This window comes from Glossina fuscipes, unplaced genomic scaffold, assembly GCF_014805625.2.
Source record: "Glossina fuscipes isolate IAEA_lab_2018 unplaced genomic scaffold, Yale_Gfus_2 174, whole genome shotgun sequence".
NCBI lineage: Eukaryota > Metazoa > Arthropoda > Insecta > Diptera > Glossinidae > Glossina > Glossina fuscipes.
In genome coordinates, this window is record NW_023998517.1 from 1,749,704 (window position 1) to 1,768,004 (window position 18,301).

At 33.6% G+C, this 18,301-nt stretch overlaps 1 protein-coding gene across 3 annotated transcripts in view; it reads right to left on the reverse strand.

The window, feature by feature from the left end:
* Positions 1-1,756: 1,756 nt before the first annotated feature.
* Positions 1,757-18,301, reverse strand: part of LOC119641698 (homeobox protein abdominal-A) — a 45,955-nt gene continuing 29,410 nt past the window's right edge. For all 3 annotated transcript variants that reach the window (XM_038040488.1, XM_038040487.1, XM_038040486.1), the window contains exons 5-6: positions 2,565-2,788; positions 1,757-2,478 (exon numbers count right to left, since the gene is read on the reverse strand). In XM_038040488.1, the coding sequence (XP_037896416.1) occupies positions 2,137-2,478; positions 2,565-2,788 (566 nt within the window). In that variant the 3' untranslated portion in view covers positions 1,757-2,136. The remainder of the gene's footprint in view (positions 2,479-2,564; positions 2,789-18,301) is intronic.

The window sequence follows — 18,301 nt, forward strand, 5'->3', positions numbered from 1 at the left end:
TTTACGTATTTGAAGATGTACTATTACTATCTCTTCTTTCGAATGTTGATTATGTGTTTTCATTTTCATTTTTTTTTTTTTTTTTTGCATGGTTTCGTTTTTTAGCAAATACCATCATTTTACATTCTATATATAGCTATTTTTAAATATTTAAAGAAATGGCAAACAATATAAGAACGTTTTCGTCGACTTAAAACAAGTCTTAGATGACTAACAACTAAAGGCGATAAAAAGAAATCTGATGAACAAAGATTGGGGACTTTGCAGATGTAACGCAGAAAATTAACATGAAAGGGAAAATGGACAGATAGACGAAGGAACCTAAATTAACTGAAAATCTGACATCCGTCAAAGAACAAATGGACAGATAAGAAAGATTTAGAATTGACTTGAAATTTTCTGTGATAACTGAAACGTATATCTGAGCATCGCAAAGCAGACGGAGATCACTAGATCGTCTCAAAATTTCCATCATTCGTTGATTCGCATCCTGTTAAATGTGTTCATGTCAAAAGTTCAATGGCATGGTACGAGTCTCCAGACCTTCCTCTCCCCACAGGCTTTTGCTTTAAGCAATTTTGCTTTAGAAACGTTCCGAAGTAGGAACAGCAAGAAAACTAAGCAAAGACATTTATTTGATTTGAATAAGATCATGTAACATCTAAAAGCCGCGAAACTTGTTTTTGGAAGTAGTTTAATGCACGTTGGTCGCGAATGTTTAGCTTTTGGATGATGCTGTTACTGCTTACGTGGCAATCTTGGTTGATGTTTGCCACAAAATTGTCTCGTCATGGTGTGAGAAGCGTCTCGAGCCAAAACGTCCCGAACGAAGTCATATTTTTATAACTGTGGCACTTGGCAAGATACCCTGCTGCTCATAAACATCGCAAGCTCTTCGTAGGCCTCAATCAGCGTAACAAACTGTCCAAGCTTGAAATACCATTTCCCCGTTTTCTCGTTTCGTTTCTTTTGCCTTGGTTTGCTGCAATTAAAATACTTTTGCGTTCATAGGAAAGAGATTTTGGAACAATGACATCCCACTAAGAACTTTTTCGCTTAAGTCCAACATGTATCTAAATGGAAAGGTGCCGGCTATTAGAAGATTGATTCCACGCCAATCTTTCTTTGCAACTGATTTCTTTTACAACTAAATAAAGGTAGAAAAAATCAAGTGAAATAAATTTAAAAACTTTTATGAACATAACTTTTTTTTTTTTTTTAAATGAAAACATGCACTGCATTTTTACTTTAACAAGGAAAGAAAAAAAAAAAAAAAAAAAACATTTAGCAAACAAGTCTTTCGGTCGTTTTTAAAGCAATTTAATCAAAACCACATTCAATATATATTTATATCAAAATTGTATGTGTGTGTACGTGTAACTTAACTCATACATTTATCATAATAGTATAATAATAATATTAAAATTTCTATTGTTCGCTTAATTGTTTGCTTTTTTACTTATGTGCTAAGTAAAATATGTAAATATATATATATATATATATATATATGTAATAGTTTTTATTTTTGCTTTTAATTACTGTATTTTTGTTTGTATGTACGTACAACTGATGGTGTGTATGTTTACTTAAAATAAACATACACACACAGACATATATCACCTAGTAATTAAAAAAATCTATGCAAAGGTTTTACGTATTTTGTTGCAATTATTTTTTTGTATTATATAATACATACATGCATACACACACACAAATACTTATATTATACAATAAAATGATGTATGTGTATTGTATTATATAATACATACATGCATACACATGCATACATACGTATATATAAAAAGTATCGATCTTCCATTTTAATTATCCGATGACAAAATAGATTAAGAGTAAAGCTACCTTTTTTATTAGCAGGCTTAATACTTTTTAGACTACCTATTACATAGGTGTGCATAATGCTTTAACATGCGTGACATGCTACACATACATCATTTTATTGTATATTATAAGGATTTGTATGTGTGTGTGCATGTATGTGTTTTTATAACGGATACCAGCCCGTTTTACTTGTCGGGCTCTCTTCGGAATATTTCTTCACTTTACTTTTAAGTATTTATTTTTTATTATTTTATTTTTATTTTTTTTTTGTTGTTATTTTTTCTACGGTGCAAATATTTATGTATTCACTTTGCTGACAGCTTTTAGGAGATCGTGATTGCTTTTATCCAGCGCACTCATCATACCCAAGTTACCACCTAAGCCACCGCCGACGCCAACGCCGACGCCAACACCTACACCGACACCCATTCCCAGGCCAAGTTTTAGATCGTTTTGCCCGACAACTGAATGATGCAAATGGCCGGGATTGTGAGCGATTATCGAATGATGATCTTGTGGAGGCTGTTGCTGCTGCTGCTGCTGCTGCTGCTGCTGTACTTGTTTATTATTATTTTGTTGGGCGGACTTCATGGCTTCTTGGGCTTTCATTTTTTCTTGCTCTTCCCTATCACGACGGGCCTGTAATGAAAAAATCCCCCGATATAATTAATATTGAAATAGTCATTTCATTGATTTGATTGATTAAGATCGGATTGAGAACTTACTTGTTCATTAATTTCTTTAACTGCTCGCAATTCTTTTTTCAATTTCATTCGACGATTTTGAAACCAAATTTTTATTTGGCGTTCAGTTAGGCAGAGAGCATGAGCAATTTCGATTCGTCGTCGTCGCGTTAAATAATGATTAAAATGGAATTCCTTCTCCAGCTCAAGCGTTTGAAAGCGCGTATAAGTTTGTCGACCGCGACGTCGTGGGCAACCGTTTGGACCTGTTGTTGTTATTCGTTAAGAAAAACAAAGCAAAGATTTTTATTAATCATTTAATTATACGTAAACAACTACGTGTATGTATGTATGTATGCATGTATGTAAAATCATTTCTTTTTCATTCCTGTTTAATATGCAAGATATTGCTTTAATTATAAAAGTAAACGAAATTATTATTAATAATAATCTAAAATTAATAACAAAGAGTTCCAAATGACAAATATCGTACGTAAACATTTTGTAAATGGGAACGCATATGTGTATGCAAAATGCATTAAGATCAATATATTTTTGCTTATCAATAAAATATTACGTACTGTCACATATCTCACAGTACACAAGAATTTCTTTTGTTCTTCAGATGAAAAAGAGAGCAAAAGAATATTTTCGTATCCATTTTGCTTACTCTTTCGCCTCTTAACAATAAATTATTTGAACTTCCGTATTATAAAAGTTTGTATTATTTCCTCAAACGCTTGCAAGGACACATTTTGCTTTCACTACTTTTAATAAAATTACACCGATAGAGGGGAAAACGTAATAGACTATCAAGAAAATGATTTTGAGAAATTTCGCTGTGTCTTCTTCTTATCTTATCGTCCGAACTATTGTCATTCTGGTCATAATCAGTGCGCTTCAGAGGCAATCAAAAGTTCTTTCCATTCATGCAAACAATGCTTTCGCGATTGTACAAACTTTTAAGTATTTTATGAGGTTACGTTACGTTACGGGTGGTTTTACTGCGACTACTTGTTTGTCGACTTTGGACGCCTTTCGTTGACTGCTGTCCACTTGGCTGATTGCCAATTTGAATCTGGGGTATAGCGATGAACTTATGTTTCATTCATCGTCACAGATCGCATCAAGAAATTCTTTTTATTTCACCTAAGCAGCGTCTAACAGTTCTCGGAGTCCAAAAGTAGGAAACCCCTCCGCATGAGTAGCCGAGTAGGTAAGCATCGCTGCCTCAAATCTCAATGCGATAGAATTTACTTTAGTCCTAGTTATAGGGAGCACTCAGTCGGTAAAGGCATGACACTTACCGATTGAGCAGACACTCCGCCGTTTCCCTCTTTCTTTGTCTCTCACCACTTCTTTCCGACCGTCACCGTATGACACGAATGGGCGACGTACACTGACTGATTGGTTGGATTAGTTGCAAATGTCCACTACGCTCAGTACAGACAGAGTTTTCTCATGCGTAATAGTAAATGCACTGGCTGCTGACATATACGATGAAGTTTCAGCTGCTCTCAGCCAACTTCGGTTTCCGGTCTTCCAAAACGTTCAGCGTCATTGATGTGCAGAGATCAATCGCAGACTTAGCAAGTAATGCCGTCGATCGGAAGTCAATAATGCTATATATGATCTCGTATGTTATTTGCTACTGCTTTCATCTTGTTCAGTTCATTCTATTTCTCAACATCTTTCATTGAAGAGCAAACCATTCTCACGCACTGAAGCGACAAAATGTTACTTTCTTTTTTTTTCTGCAGACTTTCATAAAGCGACTTAAACGCGGCCAAGGTTTTAAGAAGGTGTGTTTATCCTTAAGTAAACTTTTTGATTTTATTTCAAGACTATTATGGATCCCATAAATACGTTTCGGGCTTGGAAGATTATCTAATTGAAATATTACTCGCCGAAGAATAATTTTTCTTTAAATTTACTTGCAGTGGTTTTCGAAACGTACATCGATCTCTGCTAACCTGTTCTTGTTTTTCTTTTTGCTCACTGACTCCCACTGGTTCCTATGGTAAAAGGGTTGCTGTTAGTTTAGTAAACGTTTTGTTTATCCTAAACAAGGTGCGTGCAGAGCTAACTCAGTGTGCATTCGCCTACGGTAGATATTGCAAAAATATTATTTTTTAGTTTCGCTTGTAAATCTGTCAGATATTTGTAAGAATTTTATTTTATTTATTTTTTTTTTTTTTGAAAAACTTTTCACGCTACCTGCGCTAATTTTATTTTACGAGCTACACTTTGTTCGGCGATGTGGTAAAAAGTCATTTTTGCAAAAAAACAGAAAAAAAAAAACCAAATTATTATTTCTTTGGCTGCTTACGTGTTTTTCAGTTATAAATTGTTGTTGTTCGCTGTGCTACCGTTCAATATGCTGCACTTTGCTTTTATACTTGTTGTAATTTTAGTTTTTTTATTTGCCAGTGGGATTTTTTTTGTTTTTCATGATTATTTATGGTTTAAATGAAAATCCTTTGTTTGAATATTTTTGTTTTCTATTACGCTGGTAAGTGCTGATAGTTTTTAGTCATATATTTTCAAAATATTTTTGTTAAACCGTGAAGTAGTTTTTTCTTTTTTTCTAATTTCTAGTAAAAAATATTTCCACTTTAGGCATACCTGTCAGTAGCGTTATGTAGAAACAAGTTTTTTCATTTTTTTTTTTTTTTTTTTTTTCTTAATTTGTTAAGGAAGAAACTGCCATCGTATCACATGTCTTGAACTTCTATCTCTATGAACTTGTCTATGCATTGGTTAACTATTTTTAATAGCTATGCAATCAATTTTTATTTAGTTTTCTTGAGTTGAAACTTTCACAATCTTTTTACTAATGGAAAATAAATAAAGTTCGCTGTTATGTCTGGCTTCTTTCAAAAGAGTTTTATTTAATCCAGCAATAAATTGAATAATCCTTCGTTTTTCAATGTCTAAGAAATTCAATTCCAGTTTCCATAATGCAGACATAAAACCTTACGGAAGTCAAATATGCACCAATAACTTCGCTTGCGAACTTGGTCTATACTGTAGGGAGAGTAGTTTCGAAATGTAGTTTACACCATGCTAAATAGATTCTTACAATCGTAACTGACGTCTTACTAGAAACTAGTGAGCAGTGCAGCAGTGAGTCGATTCAAAAATGCGATCGCCCTCTGAAAGGTAGATATATATTTTCTAAGGTAAGGATTAGTGAATCATTCATCAGTCTCGCTTTAGAAGCCTTAGGATTTCGACTTTGGGTTTCAAGCTCTCTGAACTTTAGCTAATAGGCGCGGAATTGTAGTGAATATGTACAAAAATGGACGTTTTAATTATCGAAATACTGTCAACAAGCGAAGATGCAAAGTAAGGCAATGACTTTTGTTTAAAAATTTTATTGTCGTAAAATTCAATATAAGCATCTCCTTTCTCAATAGCAATTTCCAGCATTGTGGCAGAGACTAGAAAATTAAAGCTGCATTCTACTATTAGCAGTCAAAAAATAATCAAATAAAAGTATCGAACCACGACCAACATGATGGTGGGTAGGTAATGAATTGCGAACAAAGGACATATGTAGCCCACGGCGGCAGATTGACATCAAAGTAGATTTTGCAAAATCAGATAAATTACTAGTGAAGTCACTCATGATTAGAAGCTTTGGATATTCTAACAGTGTATCGCTAGTTGCATGTTCAAGCGATTAAACGTCACTCTGAGGCCGATACATGGCAGCAATAAGTAGTTTAGCTCCTGCCATACCTATTTCAGCGAGTAGAGTTTCAATCATAAGCATTGTATTTTTTCGAACTTGCGGACACATTGCAAAATTTGCTAAAATAAACGCCATATCAGGTCAATCGCCTGTCCTTGAAAATGCGCTGCACTTATACACCTTTTGATATCGATAAAGGAATCAGAGAATCAATCTAATATTGATCCAGTGTGCTTTCTTGAGCTGCGTTGTTACGAAAAAGGAATTTCACTCGAATTAATTTCCAGGTCTTAGCTGCCTTTGAATTTCTCCTTTTTCAATGACTCGTCATCATATTTTATTACTTAGAGTCGCATATTTGGACCAATGTAGAAGAAACGCTTAGAAATTTATTCCAACTTACTTTTAACATAAGAAAATTACTCGAGTGGAGGCAATGGCTGCGATTGCAACCAGTATTAATAATCGCATCCTTGCTGAAAGTGATGATGATGCATGACGACGGTTGCTTTGCTAGATTAAAATGTCAAACTATATACAATATATTGAGGTATTTTTGTTTTTACGGTCTTCGAGGTATGTTTCTAAACTATAAATGTGTATGAATGACAGATAGAGTCTGTTACATAAATGTCAACTAAGGTTGGCGTGCAAGTTGTGGTGTAAGAATTCGGTAATAACAGTCGAGGCTCTTTGGGTGTTAATCTGCCGAAGTGTCCTTGATTTTGTTTAGAGAAAAATTGAACATTGCACCTAAGCTGGGTATAGCCAACAATATTAGTCATTCTGGCATAACAAGGTAGAGTTAGTATTGTAGTCCTTTGAAATACAAATTTTGTTTCCTGACAGTCTAAACATATCGTTTATATGACTAGCAAAGGGAATGCAAATCAAATCACTTTTAGAAGCTTTTGTGCATAGTATGTGTAGTACAAGTAATTTTTGAATGGCGTTCAACATATTGAATGGGTCAGGACATATTGGTCTATTAGGCTTATCGAAATCATTCTATTAATGAATGGGATGGACGACGAACTTCATGTTATCACAATTTGCATTAATCGGCACAGTAAAAAAAAAAGTAGCTTTTGCCGAACAGCCTATGATAGCCGTAGGCAAAATTGTAAACATATTAATCGAAAAGCTTTCTTAATTAAAATTCCAGTCGGAATAATCGAAATATCATAAAGATATTTTTAAAAGTTCGTTTAAATCCCACCTATTATTATTATTATGCTAATCGATTCGAACCGGTTTTTGAGGCGGTACATATATATAAATACTTAATCATTATATTTATAGATAAAAAGACGCTTTTTTTAAGCTTTCGCATTTATTTTCTAATACGATTTGAATAATGACCAGCATTCCTCCAGCAAGAAATGCTTATAACAAAATCATCAACTATAATGGCCATGCATTCACATGCGTTCATGCAAAATGCAACAAACAAAGAGCAAAAATGCGTTAGAAAAGGAGAGAATGAATTTTTGTTTACAAAGTTGATGCTACTGTATAATAGATATACATATGTCAACGAAAATAACAATTATGGAAACCAATCCAATATGGCTGACAAATTTTGTACAGGTAAACCAACAACAACCATCCACCACTAAATGCTACGAAGTTGAGTGGTTTTCGGCAAAAGAGTCAAAGCAAAACAACTGAGTACGAGCATGAGCATGAAAGCAAGAGAATTTCTTGCATCTCTCCCTCTCTCTCTCACTCTCTTCTTCTGGCTTTTGTATATTCAATTAAATGGTGAATTCTCTCGAGGTGAATAAGAAAAAATGTTGTCTATGGTAAGGTAATTGAAACTAATTGCTAACGCTAAGTGAGCGGCGCGTAAGCAGAAAGCAAGCAGTGTTCGGTTTATGTAAAAAGTAAGTTTCCGTGCATTATGTTCTCCAAGTGAATTTAAATTTTCAAATAAACAGCCGAACGTTTGCTTCTTAGCGAGCTAAGCTAACGCAAATAAAGTGATTTCTCAGTTGAGGTGATATGAATGAAATTTTTAATTACTTAAAATTAATGAGTCCAAAGGAAGATGTCTGGTTCAACTTTTTAATGGTCGTATTATCACGCAGTGAAGTGATTTGTATAAGCCGACCGCCAAGACCATATTCGTATACTGTTAGACTTTTGTCTTGGGTAAACGTTAGGCAGGCAGAGAAGACATTCCCGACGGTTTCGTACATTTATATGTGAATATACCTTAGGATATTGTCATATGCAACTACCGCTGTAGGAGTCCTTTTCAGACATATTCTGCGGCATTTGTCGCATAATTATATTCTAATAAATGCCGAAATGTCACAAAAATAAAATAATATATCAATTGATTTTGAATCAGTCTTTAAGCAAACCATTCTGTGTGCGTGTTGCCAGCAAAATATTAATGAGTTTTACCAAGTTGGCTAAAAAATATTGGACTTTTTGTAGTGCAGGCAGGACGATGTTAACGACGGTATGTAAAGCTGTGAGTTAAAAGATCAAAAATATGGGAAGTAATACATATATATATATATATATATACATGTACGTATATATATATATGCATATTTATTATTTAAGAATTGTGTCTAAATAATTTGTGCGCTGCCAAGAACTTTATATCTTTACTTAACATGCCATCCGGGAAGTCCGTAAAAAAATATATTTGTGCAAATATACATATATATATGTATATATTTGTATATAGAAACATAAACAAATTAATAATATGGTACAACATACGCCAAAGTCATTGAAAAGTAGAAATAGCATAGAGACAAGAGTTATGAACGCAATGAAGGCAAAAAACACATATCGACAAAACACACATATCAACAAAACAGCAACAACAACAAAAAATACAAAAACAAAAAATTAACAACGTGTCAAGAATTTAAAAATTCTGACAAAAATATATTTATAGACAGACAAGTTTGTTAAAAAACAAAAAAAATAATAATCAAAGTTCGGAAAAAAGGAAATTAACTTTTGTATATATAAATAAGTTTTGGCTGTGTGTGCGTGCGTGCGTGTTTGTGTGCATTCAAAAACGTTCGTATGGGAAGATATATTTACTTTACTTTGCTTTTGTTAGATTTAGTAGTGATTCATAGTCGAAAGACACCGACAAATTGACTCACAACCTGTTATAGTTAGTATTGCTTCAGATTACGGGTTAAGTATTAAGGCAATAATTAGTAGGAGCGTAGTAGGATTTAATCAAACAATCTGAACAACTCCTAATAGTATCCTCAATAAACGTTGGTTTGTTTAAGTTTTTCGTCAGTAGTGTCCCTCGCAGGATCTCGTCATCATTAAAATGATATTTTCGGCGGCATTAGTCATTGAATGAAAACAATGACTTAGACTGAAAATTGCCTCGCTTGGCACACAAAGTCTACGCAAGTTTTCTTAAATGACTATCATCGCTGGCAGTGGCATCTTCTATTTAGTGGTCCTACAAATGTTGCCTTCCTTAGAATGTCGCAAAAATTGATGAGCTCGGATTATCATCACAACTCTTGCACACGCACACACGTACACATGCCCTGTTTGAATTTTTCACGAGACGGTAGTGTTTCTTATGCTTTATACTAATCGGCGCTAATAAACCGAATTCAAATGTCTAATCTCGATTGAAATTTTTCATGCCTTCCTAACTGTTCTACAGTCACAACTTACGATGAGTAAGTTATGAACGAAATTCCCGCTAAAGTTTGTCGATTCTATTTCCAGCTCTTAAGGTATAAGACGTTTCATAGCGTATATATTAAATTTTAAAATCGAATTATCTCTCATCGTCCGTCCGTCCGCGTGTCTTAGATTCGTTTCGCCGCATTAACTTACTCATAGCTTTCACTTTCTTATTTTTAGAAGTAAATGGTAGTAAAGGAATCCTTGCTATGCATTACCATTAAAAATATCTATAGTTGAATAAGAACAACAACACGTACTTGTATACGAAAATATTTAAGAAATCCCTTTAAACAAGTGTTGCCAATGGCAATGTTCCTTTAATGCAAAGATACAAACAAAATTTTTTTGAAAAAACAAAATTCTAAAACATTCAGACGGTCGTTGAAACCATTGTCAATAACGGTTATCGCTGAGATTACATAAAAGCAATGGGTGCAGAGGACAAACATACAATGCATAAGGAGGAGAAAGTGAAATGAAATTTCGAAAAGAAAATTTAAACACTGCAAGTATACGAATTTTAGCTTCTTCTTCTAAAAGCAGTTGAAAACATTTTAAGCGGTATTTAAGGTTTAGTTTTTTGTTGTGTCATTGTTACTTATGGTTATTTTAAAATCATTTTTCTTAAAGCTTTTTTGTTTAAAGTAATAAAAAATTGGAAAATAATTATAACACAAGACCGTTGAATGTTTTGTGTTAAATATCTGATGAGCGTTGAAACGCTGATAAAAATATCCGTTCATACTATAAACATAATTTTTACTATCATCCAGACACATTCACTCGCACTTATGTGAAAATTGACAAAAGAATTAATTTTTTTTATTGCTTAACAAAAACATTTCGAATTGCGCGAATGGTGAGAATGGATTTCAATTATTTTAATTATTAACAATATTAATAATAATTAAATAAATTTGAAAATAAAAAAAAAAAACAATACTTAATATATTTAATTGTTGTGTAAACATCAATATTAAATTCGTTTTAATAGCAATTAAAGCTCACAAAACAGACGAAAGGCCAGACGTAGAAAGAAAAGGAAATATAAATACAAAGCACAGCACAACTACGTACAATTCGGACAATAACAACAGTCACAAAATAACTAAAATAAAATATGTACATAAATATACATACATACATATATACAAACATATAGACATGTATAAACAATCATTATTAAACAACTTGAACACTTATGATGTCATAAAAGCGATAAAAGAGAGAGAGAGAAAAAAAAAAGAAGAAAAACTATTCAAAATCGAAATTTAAAGCCAAATATAAAGTCAAGCACGATATCATAAAATTCATTAATAAAATAATAAACAATTTTACAATGTATGTAATGTGACTGTGCGAACATCATTACGTGCATATTTATGTTTATTTATGCGAAAGCAACAACAAAAACTTATACAGACTGCAGATAAAAACGATATCAACAAAACGACTTTGAAGCTAACAGCATAACGACAAAACTATTTGAAATCGATATTGAACAGCAATTAAGAAAAGGCTTAAGCTCACTTTATATGCTTTCGTTTAATTTCAATTTTCAAATTTTAAAAGCGCGATTTAGTCAAGTTTTTCGGCAAATATCAATTACAATTTTTATTAGTACACATACATATTTTTATATTTATGTATACATACATATACATTTGCGTGTTCACCGATTACTCCGTTTGCGATTAGGATTTTTCGTTCTTTACCCACTTCTGCCTATCTAGTACGACCTCATCAAAAACGGATGAATGTCGATCGATTCAGAATCACTTCTTCTATCGATTGTCTGTCTTATTTGCTTCTGTTGAACCTAAGGCTCGCTACATTTGAGTTATTTCGATGAAATTTGGTAGAGCGATGTATTTTGAGCTAAGGGTGAACACTTTTGAAAATGTTTCGGGTCGAACCACTTTATCCATTACTTCCCGTATTTCGCCTTATTTTACTAACTTGCTAAATGAACAATTGTAGAGTGACGTAGGGTATTTAATGGCTCTGTTACCTGTTTTAGTTTTAAAATGGCTTTTCATCAAGTAATAAAAAACAATTAAGAGATACGAGTGTCGAAAAGTGTCAAAAATCAAATAAATTTGCCGGACAGTCAGCCTGTGAATTTATTTGGTAATGGTTGCTTTAATAAAAGTATCATCGAAACTAAAACACAAGTACGAAATGAAGTATTTGGTGGTGACGAGGAAAACCGAAAAAGTTGCGCATTGATCTTTATAACGCAATGCTGTTCCTTATTGCTTTATTGTGTTGTTACTGTTAGACGACACCAATTACTCATGACTTTCGCAATTTTATATAAATTGCATGCGGATGTGCTGCTGCTATTTAGCATTGCCTTGCTCCGGATGGGAAATCGGAAGCTGTAGTTGTTAGTGGATACAGCTTAACAGTTCTCTTGACTTTATTTACAAGATAAGAAAAATAAGTAGAAGCAGCTTAATGGACCACGGCCCACCATTAAATATGCTACACCATTTTATTCATTTATTGTAGTGTTATTCGTATAATGACTTTTCAAAACAAGTTTCTATGGGGAAAGTAGTCGAGAAACATCCGAGTCAATTGCAATAGCGTTCGCAGGTTAGTCCATCTAAAGTTCCTCTGGGTGTTGCATACATTCACAGAAACTTAACATATCCTCTCACCACAATTGGTCTAATAAATAAGGAGGCATTCTCGTAAGGATAATATCAACGATTAAATCAATCGCTAGTAACAAGAAAACCTATTTATAAAGTAACAACGGCCGCGACTCTGAGCAATAAGTGAGATAAGTGAGGCAAGTCAACTATCAACAGATTCCATAACGTCGGTCGAAAATCGATAATTTGCTGCATACGCAAATAAATATTAGCAGTTAGTGATAATGTACCTCAACCCAATGGATCTCTGTGTCACAAGTAGTAGTCGACTTTCGATCAACCATTCCTTTGTGTTTCGTAAAATTGCCTTAGCAATATGAGTTGACGGGCGAACTCTCTCTCATTTAGGGCTTTTAAATATAGGTCAACGGGCACTGCAACCAAGGGGCGTAATTAATTTACAAAAGCATCCGATAAAAAAAGACAGAGTCTGGTAAGATTAAAGGATTATATAATCAGATCAGGATCTCGTTTTCTTTGCATGTTTTGCTTAGTTCGACAAACTAGAATCCACATACTATTCCAACTAAATTAATGACTTAAAAATTTGCATTTTTTATGCTTTAGATATCCGGTCAGGAAAATTCGTAATTAAAGCGAATTGTATTGTTATTGTATAATTTCGATCAGAAGAGCCCGCTTTTAGCAGATAGTAAGCAACGCCCATACAATTATTGCAGTGAAGAATAAAAGCTGGAATGGCTAATGGAACTTAAGTATTACTGTCAAATAGTAGATTGGAAGGGCTCACTCACTTTCCAAATTGGGACTTAAAAATGAATGTGAATTGGAAGTGAAACGAACGGTTCTTTTGTACATTATGCTGTGTACGTTAAAATATAAACAAATGATTTTATAAATATCGCAAGTAATATACGATGCAAAGTTTGAACTTAAAATAAATGGAAAACGCAGGATCTATTGAACACACGAGGCTCACCTGGTTGCACATACCAATTATTATTATTATTAATTTCGCCAGAGAAATAAATTCTAAAACTAAACTCTTAAAAGCACTAGCATCTAAGGCTATCGGCTTTTATTATTATTATTATTAAAAACTCTACCGCACTTGAGATTCGAACCCACGACCATTGACTTGCTAGTCGAGACTCTTGCCTACTCGGCCACTCAGGCGGATATACCTAAAATACTCGAAATGTATTGAAAAATGTCTTTTCCTTAACATGCACACTTTAACAGAGGTTAAGTGAAAATTTCGTCCGTCCATCCACCCACTTGTTTATACTTGGAAGTAGTAAATTTCGGGATAAGCGACTATAAAACTTGGCTCTCATATTATTTACGGGGTTATACAATCGCTGAGACTTTAATGTCTAGCCTAATATGGAAAGTTGATATAGTTTATGGTCCTGTAATGACTTACGTTTAATGCAAACGTTTATCAGGAGCCTCTTATTGTTTCGGATGAAAATAATCCCGATCACGAGTAGCTGACAGGGCTTTATTTGCAATCTATCTCTCTATTTTTTTCTTCCCCGTTGCTTTTTCATTCATGTGTGCTTTTCACCTTTATGAGGCTGTTTCTAAAAATATTTTTCATGAACTTGGAATATTGCCTGGCTTTTGAAAATGTTAGTAAAACGCTTTGGAAGAAATTGTGGTAACATATGATGTTAGCCAAATTTTTTTTGCGCTTCGCTTGGCGCCTTTTTTCAGAACGACATTACTTTAAAGCTGATCATGCATAAGGCTAACTTAATAATAGTTATTACGTTTTCTTCACTGCTTTCATTACGAAAGCAAGTTAACCATAATAAGCTTTCACATTTTAGCAGCTCTTTGTAGTAATTTTCCGCCATTTTTTTCTTTTTTGCTTTTATTCGTCTTGCATATAAATTATTTGTAGTTTCGGTTAAAAAGCTTTTCTTCTTTATTCTAATCATGAGGGAACAATTTTGAATACATTTGCGCAAAAATTATGCGAATAATCTTTAACACCATTCTAGCGAACAGCAATTGATACGACAACAAATTTATATTAACTGCTCTAATGCTTATTTATGGCGGCGCAAGTTTCATGCATACATAAAAACGAACGAACAATTAGAGAAGGGATGGAGAAATATTACTGCTACAGAGTCTATAATCTCTTGAGATTAATTACATCAAGGAGGGCTGGCTAAAGAAAGAGATAACAAATCGAATTAAGTTAATATAAATAAGTTCAGGGTTTTAAGAAATGTTTTCACATGTGCAGTAAACGGGTGTGTTTAGACTGCTGTAGACATGTAACGCCAGAAAAAAAAACACTTTTTTAAAAATCATCATTCTTTTATAAATTTTCCTTAAAAATTGTTTCGCTTATGAAACTCACCTTTTCTTTCCTTTTTTTTTTTTTTTTGAGGGGGGAAGGAATGAAATCTTACACACAAAAGTAAACATCTGGACTCAATAATTTTCAAAGCAAATTTTATGATCAAATTAAGTGAAATTATTTTTACGTTTCCCTAGCAACACGTGACATTTAACATAACCAAAAGTCTCGATATTTTTTAGATAACTTGTAAGATGCTCGAGGCAAAACTAAACTGTAGCAGCAAAAAGAGCTAGAAAACATTATTTAGTTTACTACTAGATTTTATCTAAACCGAAATCATTTCACTTTGTTTACCTCTTATCTAAAAAATTTCCTCTGGAATAAACATTTTACTATATTTACCGTTATTGCCAAAATTGGTCTTTAAAATTCGTCCCCCTTTAACAAAAAGTAAAAACAAACCATAAATTATTTAACAACAACCACAGCAATAACAACAATAAAATCAACAACAAAATTGATGGTAGCAAAAGCAGCCATTACAAGCATTCACCCTTACTGTCTAGATGGCTGGTTTTAATCTCTTGGGTGGGCGGTAGTATGTGTTTGGTTATTTTCTAAACGAGAAGACAAAAACAAAAGGAAACTCGACGCGTATGCATGAGAGAATAACTAGCTATTGCAAACTCTGCTTACTTTTATAAATACATCGATAGATCCGAACACCAATTAGAAGAAATATTTCTTGTGCTTTCTGGGCGGCATAATAATGACTGACACTGAGAGACTTTGTGTCTAAAATGAATTTTAATATTACATCTCAAATTGCAAGTATGTGCGTAAAAGTTTTCTACAAGAGTTTGTCTGTTGGTATGCACATGTTTAATAGCAATAACAACGGCCAAATTCACGAGGGTGTGATAAGACAAAATACCCGCAATAAATGTGAAAAATATATGACCAGACTAACGGCAAAGAATATTTGGATAAGAATTACAAAAAAAACATAAAAACAAAGGAAAAGAAAAAGAAAAAAAAGAAAATTTTCAAAGTTGTGTAAATTTATACATATATATACCTATATATATATATATATATATACGTATATATATGCATAAATTTTGTATGCAACACATAGCACTATGTAATAGTAAATCTGACCGACCGTTTTGTAAGTGTGTGTGTGTGTGTCACAATTTTCCAAAAATATTTTGCTTGGAAGCAAAAGCTAAAGCGAAATAAACTTTACAAGCACACAAATGTTGCTATAAATTTTCCAAGGCACAAACCTTATTACTTTATATCAGTGCTGCAAAAAGTGGATTTCACTTCAAATTCAGAGATGTGCCAGGCACAGATGTGTCTATATGGCCGAGTGTAAATAGTGTGTGTGTGTGTGTGTGTGTGTGTGTGTGTGTGTGTGTGTGTGTGTGTGTGTGTGTGCAATCTCAATACAAAAAGTGGTTGCAGAACTGTTCGTGTTCATTACTTCTTTCCGGTTTCCAAACAACATAATGGTTTACAATTGAGCGACATGAAGCGTTCAGAATTGATAATCCGTAATGTCTTCTATTTTTTTTTTTTTTTTTTTTTTAACATCCGTAAAAACAAATATGTTTAATAAACGATTTTGGTTTTGGCAATTAAATGCACGCTCGGAATATACGCAATTGTTTATAATAGCATTAATAGCAATTGAACATAAGGGCTTAACATTTTTTCGTTAACATAGCGAGGAAGATATTTCAAGCATTAAAGAGATTCAAAAGTAGGCGTAGAGTAACGCAAGCCATCCAATAAATATTGCTACATAAGCAGGCCATACATAAAATCTGTTACTAGTACCTATGCAAGAAAACCGCTAGTAATGACCACATGGCGAAGATAATCGAAGTTCACAACGCTGGCATATATTTGTTCGCCATTAGATTCACTGTCGAATATACGACGTCTACCAATGCGCTGATATGAGGTTAGCTAAAGTATTGAAGTAGTTTTCCCACTGCCATGCGGGGCTTACTCATTCTGTGAAAACCTTTGCTACACGTAGCAGGAGCCTCATAGACCCCATAAAGTACAGATAATTTTGATCAACATTAATTGTATCAAAAATGAACCATGTCTATCTGTCTGTCTGTCGGTCTGTGTTAAACATTCTCCTGGTCGCAAAAACGTAACAATCGGCTTTATATTTGGAACAAAGCTCGGTAGCTCTTGCAGGCACCTTGGCATCGAAATTGAGCTATATTGGTCCAGGGATACAGACATATTCTTGATCAGCGTGATGAGTTCAGAATCAACTTAAGCTTATTCGTCTGTCCGTCTGTATGAGCGTGTGTCTTTCTCTCTGTGGTAAACATGCTCCAAAAAGTGTAAAATATTGACTTCAAATTTGGCAAAAATTTTGGAATTTCCTACAAAATTAGGCTCAAATCACAAGTACATCGATACAGCGATAAAAATTTAGCTTTGTATTCAATGGTTAATCCTACTATAGAAGAATGGGAGAAGGAGTGAATTACATATGATAGGCCGAACAGACTTTTTTTTAATGTTTTGCGCTTTTATAAAAACTAACTCATTAAGCGCGTTATAAAGCTAGGTTGCGAATAGAGTCGGTTTGAAAATAGATGCAATCGACCTAATAACAGAATTTGCTTAGCAAAATTTATTTGTATGTTTCAAGTTATTGCTGGGTAGACGCTGCAATCGATTCACCTCACACCTTGATATCTTTATTCATTTTAAGTTTCTGCTTCCAAAATTTTACTAAGAAATGCACTATGGTCTTCCAATGCCTTGTCTCAAATAATTCGATGTAAAAGATTATTATTATTATGTCATTTTCTTTTAGTTGTCTCTGCTGAAAAATTCTGTCGAAACTACACAGAAACAACTTTTCTGCCTGCTTTCTAAAAGTGACACAAATATTATATGTATGTGTTTATCAAGCCATTTCCGAGAACAAGAAAAATTTCGTAACTACATTCCCTGTTGCTGGCAGGATTCTGTTTCAAATATCAACCCCAGGAAAATGCGCTTTGCCTTCTTCTGCACTACGGTTGGTCCTTTGTTGTAAATTTATAGAATTTGATGCAGACACTCTGAACTACCTTGCACAGAATGCCCTGTCGAAAGAGATAATTTTTTACAATATTCGTAATATTTCGTAAAAGTTTTTAATGCTTTCACTAAACCCGGGTAGCAAGAGATATTTACGTACTTTCTCTCTCTCTCTCTCTCTCTCTCTCTCTCTCTCTCTCTCTCTCTCTACCTACCTAACAAATAGTTATTTATTCCTTCGAAGAGAGAGTAAAAGTGAATTATTTATTATTTATTGAAGCTTTCTTCCATGGCGAATGAAATATTCAAAAAATATCACACTTATACGCCGCGTATTATAGATTTTTAATTAAAGTTTATTACTCTGAGTACTCCGCTGGTG